We start from the raw sequence: 9,136 nt of genomic DNA on the forward strand, positions 1-9,136 counted from the left end.
CTAACTGAGTTTAAAAAATTGCCCCCTCCCCCCCAGAACAATGTTGCCAATAGTGAACATACATTTCCTTGTCTATTTCAACATTGATTGGGGGGAGGGGGGGGAGTTTTATTTTGAAGTTTTCAGTGGAATTTTGACAGTTATGCTTAGTTTCTGACGTCTGAGAGGTTTTCAGGCCCATTCTGACACTAGCGTCCCAACTACTTTTGCCACTGATTGTGGGTACATTACTGTAGGCAAAATAGAAAGAAAACAAAACGGGCTTCCTTGATGAGAAATAAATCATTTACTTCATTTCCGTTTAACTTTCACTGTTAAGTTTGTCGTTTGCAAATAAAAAAAAAAAAATCTAGGACCAGATTAGGAGTGTTCGTCACTTAGAATTTTATTCGTTGGTTTTTAAAGACTTTTACCCTGCTTGCGGGCGGTAATTTGTATTTCGGTCGCCCTTGGACGGGTGGAAGTCGGAAGACCTGGGACGACGGGGAAAAAAAAAAAAGGCGGCCCGAAAACCCATGATTTCGGTGGACAAAAGTCAAATCCCGTCCACCAGCAGACGGGGTTTCTAATTGGTCGAGTAGGTGTCAAAAGAACAATAACGTTTCATTTGATGGTCAGAGTTAGTCACGCAAGAGATATCACCATAAAAAATTATAGGGGATGTGAAGCGAGCGATAAGTAGAGCACTGTCTTTTCTAGATTCGAAAGGAAAAACGGTTTTTTTTAAAGCCAAGACAGGAAACCGCTGTGATAAGTCTCCTAAGAGGAGAAGATATTTTAGCAGTTTTACCTACAGGCTTTGGAAGAAGCATGATTTTCACACTGTTTGCACTGTCAGCGAGAGAGCTGATCAGACCAGTTTCTGTTTTGGTCATTTGCCCGCTCAAGAGCATTATATTGGACTAAGTTTATGCTCGGCAGCCGAACTTTAACTCCTGAGAGTTGAGGACACTCCTTTCGTTTTTCGTCTGCGGAACAAGTGTTAGAGGAACGTTTTCTCGCTAAATAATTTGAGCAAGAGCCGATACAACGCAACGTACTATATATGGCTGGCTAAACCAGCCTTCTTCAAATACAATGAACAGTGAGAGTTGACATTGAATTACTGCTATGTAAATATATATATACATGTAGTAAATGGATGTAGACGTAATACTGGAAAAAATGGAATAAAATATTGTAGTTACCACTAATTTGAATTCAAATACTGAAAGAATAAAGGCAAAATATCCGAACAAACTGAAATCTAATATTTTTCCTCTCGGATATTTAGACCATTGATGATGTCCTGCCTTTTGAAATTAAGAAAGCTTCCATGGCCTTACGGATTGAGTTGGAAAATATTTTTTCGATAGGAATGAATTGCCGATCTGATCCAACGTACACCGACAGTTTGCCCATGGCCCATGGCGCCCGAAGATGACCTCACGGATTTTTCAAACTTTCCGAACTGAACAAGAATTCGAAATGGGCAAAACCTACACTTATCTTTTGCTGCAGTTTCTGCCGGTTTGCTTACATTATTTACCCCTTTTTTAGGTGCAAGTAGACACTCCATAGCAAGTTTGTTTACGACTGTACACTTAAGGCCGCCGCACACTAGCCGGTTTTTTGTCGTTTAACTTCAGATTTGTTATCTGGGAGAAATGGGCTGAAAATTTGTCGGGCCACCAGCTTGCCGACACTAGCCGACTTTTTGTCGCGACTAACTGCGCCGAGGCTTGGGGCCGACTCATCCAAAAGCTTGTGCTCTTTTTCAGGTGTCCACTATTCGAAAAATCTGTTCAATCTCCGCCATGTTGGAAAAGACACTTGCTCACGTGACTCTTATGATACTTCCTGATTGGTTGAAGAGCGCGCGAGGCCCGACAAAAAAATCTTGGTCCACCGCACACTACCCGACAAGGCCCGACAAGACATTTTGAGATCTAGCACTGTCAGATATCGTCCGACAAGCCCCGATCTTGTCGGGCAAACTTGTCTGAATAAACCGCACTCTGGGGGACAAGTGAAGATTTTCCGTCGGCAGACAAAAAATCGGCTAGTGTGCGGCGGCCTTTAAGCGATTGACAGCTTTATTACGGTCTCTTACTTTTATTGGTAAATTTTTGTGGCGCGATATGTAACCGGAAGCTCAATAGAAAGTGGGCAGAAGTGGAAAGTGAAAGTTGGCAGCTAGCGAGAAAAGGCTGGTTTTGGGGCAGGCGGTTTTGCTCGCCCTCTCCCCCACCCCGTTATTTTGTCACCCGGCCCAGACCTATCCTACGCGCCTCCAATATGGCGTCTGATACGTGTTTCGCGGCAACAACAACATCTACCGTCTGCGAGCTGGTTATAAAACTTTCAGCAAGAACATTATGGAAAAGATGGGTGAGCTAAATCGAACTCGGTTCAATGGTTGAAGTGCAAACGCACCCAACCACAACCATTTTCAAGAATTTAAATGAAGCTAACCCTAACAATTCATTGAAAACTAACAGAATAAAAAGGGGTGCTTAGACTTAATCCGTAAATAAAACAATGACATTTAGTTGCAATTTCAACCATTTCAGGTCTAATTTATGAAGAAAGGCTTGGTTACTAAGAATGGCATCGTCAAAAATGGCAAGGACCGCGGACAGCATGAAGAATTATGCTGAATGTGCTGCCTGAGTGTGCGGTATGCAATTCACGGCACGTCTTAGTTTTATAATGAGTTAAATTAATGTCAAAGAAGTTTATTATGTGACCCCTCCCTGTAGGGGTCTTTAAGGGCCAACGACATCCAAAAACAACAACGACAACAAGCGTGCAGTGCAGAGCCAAAGAACTCGTGGCGTTCTAAAAATAGAAAGATACGTGCAAAGGTTGACTCATAGGTTTTGTATGGGAGAGGCAAGCTCCAAATCATGGGCTCGTGGTCTAGTTCCTAGGATGTCCGAATCTCAAGGAAAGTGCCGTAACCACTGAGCCGCACTATCTCCCACGACTATATTAGCCGAGTATTGTAATCACATTAGCCAAGTATTGTCTTCATTAGGGCGAGTTTCAATCGATTCCCGTAAAACCAAAACCAAAGTAATTACTTTGGCCAATCAAAAAGGACGGAGACAATCCAGTAACCAATCAAAATTCGAAGTAATTACACGTAGCCGACACAAAGCGCGTTTCACTTCTAATTGGTTGAAAAAGTGGCGCGAGAACTTTGAACCAACCATTGAGTGAAGTAATGCAAAACCAAAGCAATTCGCTAACTACTTTCGACACTCAATTGAAAACCGCTCTATGTATATCTGAAACACATCTTCCAGGAAAACCACTTTAGTGTTTTTTGCAGCGGTTCTCTTCCCTTAGATTCGTTTTTTCTTAGATAACATTTATTTTCGTTGTTGGAAGGTGTAGTCGCCATTTCTAAAGATCCTCAGATTCAACCGAACCTTTGCTTGCTTACCTGTAATTCTGGGTATAGGTTTCAATGGAATGTCGGGCGGGCCAACTGAGAAGGAGCCATTCAGATATCTGCTGAACAATTGACCGCGGGCCTTGAAGACGTTATCCATGAAAGTCAACTTTTGACCGACCAAAATTGTAGCGCCAGTACCTAGCAAGATCTCCAATTTTTGCGTGGTTTTCAAAGAGCACCGAGGACTCTGGCCCAGCATAGTAACGTTGGCAATGTCGAAAAAGAGGCTGCATGAAGCCATTCCAGTAAACTCGACTTCTTTTTCAAAGTAAATAACAATTTCAGCAGCGGTGTCGGTGAACTTTGCTGCCGTTACGCTTGGCGCAGGTGCAAACACGGTGAGGTTGACAAACCCTTCACGTCTCCGACCACCATCCATGGAGACTGACAATGAGAACTGGGTCGAGGCAGGGACAGTCGGGATCTGAAACGCAAACGACATCATGGCTTAAACAATTAACTTCTGGTGCTACCGGACGACATGAGGATTTTCTTCTTTGATTTACCTCAGTCTTTTCACTTAGTTCCACTCTGCTTAGATTAGAGCTTAGTTTTTACTAGCGACGCAAGGGCAAGAGCAAGCATAAGAGCGGTTATTTCACCGTAAAACAGGGTTAAAGCAAGCACAAGCACAAGGATCAAAATTTTTTCTTTTCCTTGTGTTCGCTTGCGTTGTGTAAAAACGAACTGAACACAGCATTAGCTACGTCTGGCGGTGTCTGTCCAATGAAAGCACTCGTTCCAGATTTCCCGCGTCTGAGGGCCACTAGGGAGAATACTTTTATAGTAATAGGTGTTACCCTCTTTAAATAAAGGTTATTTATTTATTTTTATTTCAACAAAATGGCGGAGGCCGTGGTTGATGTTGATGCGTATGTCGACGTTCGTTTTCACTTAGTATGATTTTCTTATGGTTGCGCTTGTGCTTGCGTCGCCTATGAAAACCAGGCTTAAAAGGAAAGGGAAAACTTACTCTTAATAAAGATTTCTTGAATGAACTAGGCCTTACAATGATGATGGAAAGACGAGTTGCCTTTTCGGGATTTTAAGCTCCGCCTTAGAATGGACTCTTACAGGAGCCCATGAGTAGGAGTATGAGTAGCTACTCATGGGCTCCTGACTCTTACACAGGTTTCGCTTCTTTCAAATGATCAGTTTTCCATTTTGGAGCAATCGCTTTCCAACGCTATCCCGAATACCTCGCCGTCAGAGGCCCCATTCTCGGAAGTCACGAAAACATTTCGGGCCCGAAGGCATTTCATGAAACTGCGATCTGTTCATTTTCAAGAATTGAATGATCTGTGAACATATTTTCAACATCAGAGAAAAAAAACAATTGCAAAGTTAATGACTTGAAAAGTTTTACTTTTGAGGCTACAAAGCGTTTTCTATCACCCAAAATACGCCCGAAAAGTTTCGAGGGACCCCAAGGGATCCGTTTCTCGGATTTTCCAGGCCGACTTAAGCACCACTTACTTTGCACTTGAGGTTGTTGGCATCAACATACATGACATCTGTAATTCTATGGTGGCCAATAAAACACACCGTCTCTCTGCCTGCCCAATCAAAAAATCCGCTGCCAGCTAAGGTCACATAACGCGGCAATGCGTCAATCAGAACCTTGCTCGGGGAAACATTCGTGACAGTGAAGTTAGAACAGGAATAATAATAAACAGAAAGCGACTCATTGATTTTCATGACAGTTTGATTGTGATAGACAATTGTGACAGACAAGTTGTACTCGCCCGCGGTGTAATTATCCCATTCAAAGTCACAAAGGGCGTGAGTGACATTCCTTGACTTAGCTAAAAGTGAAAAAAAATAAAAATTAATTAATTAAAAGGAGATTCAAGAAAAAATGAGATTAGTTTTATCATGATAAATTCATGTGTGAAGAAAGCAAAGTAATGGCCGCCTTCGGTAATCAATCAATCAATCAATCAATCAATCAATCAATGGACATACCAACCAACCATCCATTCCTTGAAATATTAATATATACATCTTATTCGATGATTTAACATATAATACACGCAGATGTTTTGCGAGTTACGGAGTAAAAAAAAACGTATGTAAAACACACTTACGGGCCGTGCAGAGCCATTCTTTTTGCTAATTAAACATATTGTTTAGTGGCGTTCTCGAATCCGTCTTCGTCACCCTTGCTTAACTTCTCTAGTGCAGTGATGTGACCTATTGTAGTGTCGAAAAGCTATTTGATTTTAGAAAATGATTAGGATAGTACGCGCACTGTCATTGGTCAATAGCTGTGTTTAGATGAAAGTGCGTTTTGATTGGCTGGTAGAAAATACGAGCGTGTATCAAGAAAATCTGTTTCAATCAAGAGGTAAAAAAAACCCCAGCATTTTCCTTCATTTGTCGAATCATCTTTGAGAAATATTTTATAAAAGCATTAGAGGACTTTTTTCCGTGTTTCCATCTGAACACTCGGGGGAGTTGGGAAAATTTTAGGGTTAGGGTTAGACAGTTATGCAAACCGTCGACTGCGTCTCGGGTTTGCATAGCTGCCTCGAGTTCTCCCAACTCCCTCTCGAGTTTAGATAAGGCTATGGAATTACGGAAAACGTCCTCTATTGCTTAACCAACAAAGTAAACCCTAAGAGAGGACCTTCGTTCTTTCCAGACATCCCTTACTTTCTTTTTTCAGATTTTGAACTTTGATTTTCAAGGCTGTTGAATGTTGGATTTCACGGTCCGCCATTACTCAGGTTCAAAACTATCCAATTGGACCTCAGAGGATTGGATTAGGGGAAAAGTGACGTCATTCACCTACCAGCTTAACAATGCAGCTTATAAGTCTGCAAGCCCGAAACTCCCGTTCTGCATATTAATTCAGTCGTGTATGCTTTCTTAAACTAGTGAGTCTTTGACGTCATTTCTCCTAGGAAAATTCCAGGTGTATTTTTGAAGTTGAGGCTTAAAGCTTTGGGTCACTTAGTGTTCAGTTAACATTGTTTTGAAATCCAAAGAAAAAGAACAATTGGTTTTATTGCTCATACTAGCACTTTAAAGTGCATCTGAACTCAAATATTTTTTGTTCCTAATATAAATCTCCCCATCTAAAGCAAACATATGTCACCATTATTACTCAGAATTTCGCTTTTCCTGTGCAGTGCCAGCCACGTAAACTAGCGGTAGCAATTTGGACCCACGACCGTGATGCGAGAGGCATGGGTCTATTCTCGATTTTACGTCACAAATTGCTTTGCATTCCAATTTTCAAAGAAGTTTTGCATTGCAAAGCAGTTTGTGACGTAAAATCGAGAATAGACCCATGCCTCACGGTCGCGTGGGTCCAAATTACTGCTAATTTTGATAACTTTGTGAAAAGACTTTAGGTGGGGAGATCAATATTGTAGTAATATTTTAAAGCACTGAAATTTATATTCCCAAGTAATCCATTTTAGCGTGATAGCACTTTTCTTATATAAACACCAACGAAATACCAAGAGAGCTTTCGCGCGAAAACATATCTTCACACGTGAAAATAAATTTTCACACTTGAAAAGATCACTGTTGCTATGGTTACATATGAAAATCGCGCCTTTCGATGACTTTCGTGTTGAAAAATATTTCACTCGTTCGCTGCGCTCACTCGTAAAATATTTTTCAACACTCCAAGAGAAATTTCGTATCCTCGCGCAGCCTTGTAATATCCTCTATATATCCTACTTTAAATGATATCTTTGTTGAAATTCAAGTCCTGCATGGCCTATTCTTAAAATAAACGCCATGGTATCCCTTTTCCTGACATGTTATATACTGGCAAAGCAATTCACCCAGAAAATCCTAAAGACAAATATTGTTTCATAATCATTTACCCGTTGTGTTGAATACAGACAGGCCTCCGTTGACTGGATCATACAGACCACAAACAATCTTAACACCAGCGTCCAATCCTGCCCCGACCACCCAAACAGTGGCATTACAATTTGCAATTGTTCTTGGAATACTTTTCACGATACTTGCGCACGACGCTCCGTTGCCTTCACAAACTCCGCATGCGTCGTTTACTTTACCGCTGTTCAGTACGCCGTCGCAGCCAATGCATGTTGAATTGGTCCCGTTGCAGACACCTGAAAGTTTTTGTGTGACAAGATCCACAATTAGGAGACTACATCTTCCATTTTGGTCTTTTACCACTACAGGAGTAAAAGAGCTAATTTTGAAAAGACGTTTCGCAGCCAAGAAAAACATGGGCAGAACATTTCTTCAACAAAATATAACGACAAAAAACGTTTCTCCGTGCGTGGTATATTGGTTTATTTTCGACTCATACAAAAGAATTGAACCAAAGAGGTTGTCACCGTAGCCGGGTGACAGAGGGCATGTAAACTTCGAAATTAACTTCTGACGAAATTTGTAGTATTTTTTGCAGGAAAACATGCATCCGATACTTTTCCGACTTTGGACAAATCGTTTTTATTAAGATTACCCCTAAAAAAGGTAGCACCACCGAGATCTTGCAGTGGCAGGTCAAAAATAGTTTTCATTTTGTATGGTTCTTTTGCATTTGGTCGAGATATTTCTCAATCCAAGTTGACTTCAAAGCTTTGCAAAAAATCTTTACCTCAACCATCTTAAGGCCCTGTTTATAAGGAGAGAGCCTCAGGGTAACCCTAGTGCTAGGGTTACCCTAGCACTCACACATTTCTTCTTTTTTTCATCGACATGTTTACAAGGCAGCTAGGGTTACCCTGGCGCTAGGGTAACCCTATCTGAGTGCTAGGGTAACCCTGGCTGCCTTGTAAAAGCTCTGCTAGGGACAACTCGCCCACTCGGGACAACTTTTTAGTGGTTTCCATTGTGTTTGCGATGCTGGCGGTTACCAAGCACACAAAGTTGTCGCGGGTGGTAGGGTAACCCTACCTGTACAATTTGCTTGTAAACCCGGGCTATCTTTGACCTTCTTCCTTATTAAACGTTTTATTACAGTTATTTTTTCAAGTAAACTAATTCGATGCTCCTAAGGCGACGCTCTTAAGTATGATCGTGTTGTGGCAAATAAAGACTATCTTTAGAAAATGCGTTCGGAGATAAGAAAAGAAACGGAAAAGATTCAGACAGTGCGAAATAGAATTTATCGTCAGCAATCTCAGTCCTACTTCCCTTAAAACATACCGTTGCAGTCTAGCTTTCTAGGCCAGGCACACACTGGCTGCGTGGGTGTGAATGGTTCCGTTGGTGCGACTACGGAAGGTCGTGGCACAGCTGTAGGTAATGAAGGAGTGATGACGGAAGCATCTGAAATAAAATCATTGTTAAAAATCCATTAGTTTCACTGGGCGCTAAGAGTAGCCATAGCGCCTAGTTACGGTCACCGTTGCATCTGGGTAAACCCATATACCTCAAATTTGTCGCGTGGCAAAGAAGAGCACATAGCGTTACCATTTTCTAGACTTAATCTGGAGTCATTTGTATTGTACATAATTTTTCAAATTATATTCGATTATGTAAATAGTGCTTTTGGATCTCCGAGAAAAAAGCGCTCTATAAATTTCTAATTATTAATTATTATCATTTATTATGATCGGCCAAAGTACCCTCTGTCAAGTTCCACGATAAGCAATATTCAAACAATATTCACATTCAAAAACACATTCAAAACCCTAAACTATTTATGACACACAGTGGATTCAAATTCTGAATCGTTAGCTTGAGGTCAGAGTGAGA

At 41.2% G+C, this 9,136-nt stretch overlaps 1 protein-coding gene across 1 annotated transcript in view; it reads right to left on the reverse strand.

The window, feature by feature from the left end:
- LOC137980039 (uncharacterized) overlaps positions 1-9,136 on the reverse strand; it is a 33,289-nt gene that overhangs the window by 21,591 nt on the left and 2,562 nt on the right. Inside the window, exons 3-6 of the mRNA XM_068827369.1 lie at positions 8,585-8,707; positions 7,285-7,539; positions 4,919-5,247; positions 3,431-3,866 (exon numbers count right to left, since the gene is read on the reverse strand). Coding sequence (XP_068683470.1) covers positions 3,431-3,866; positions 4,919-5,247; positions 7,285-7,539; positions 8,585-8,707 — 1,143 coding nt within the window. The remainder of the gene's footprint in view (positions 1-3,430; positions 3,867-4,918; positions 5,248-7,284; positions 7,540-8,584; positions 8,708-9,136) is intronic.

The sequence above is a fragment of the Montipora foliosa genome, chromosome 1 (genome assembly GCF_036669935.1).
Source record: "Montipora foliosa isolate CH-2021 chromosome 1, ASM3666993v2, whole genome shotgun sequence".
Classification (NCBI taxonomy): Eukaryota; Metazoa; Cnidaria; class Anthozoa; order Scleractinia; family Acroporidae; genus Montipora; species Montipora foliosa.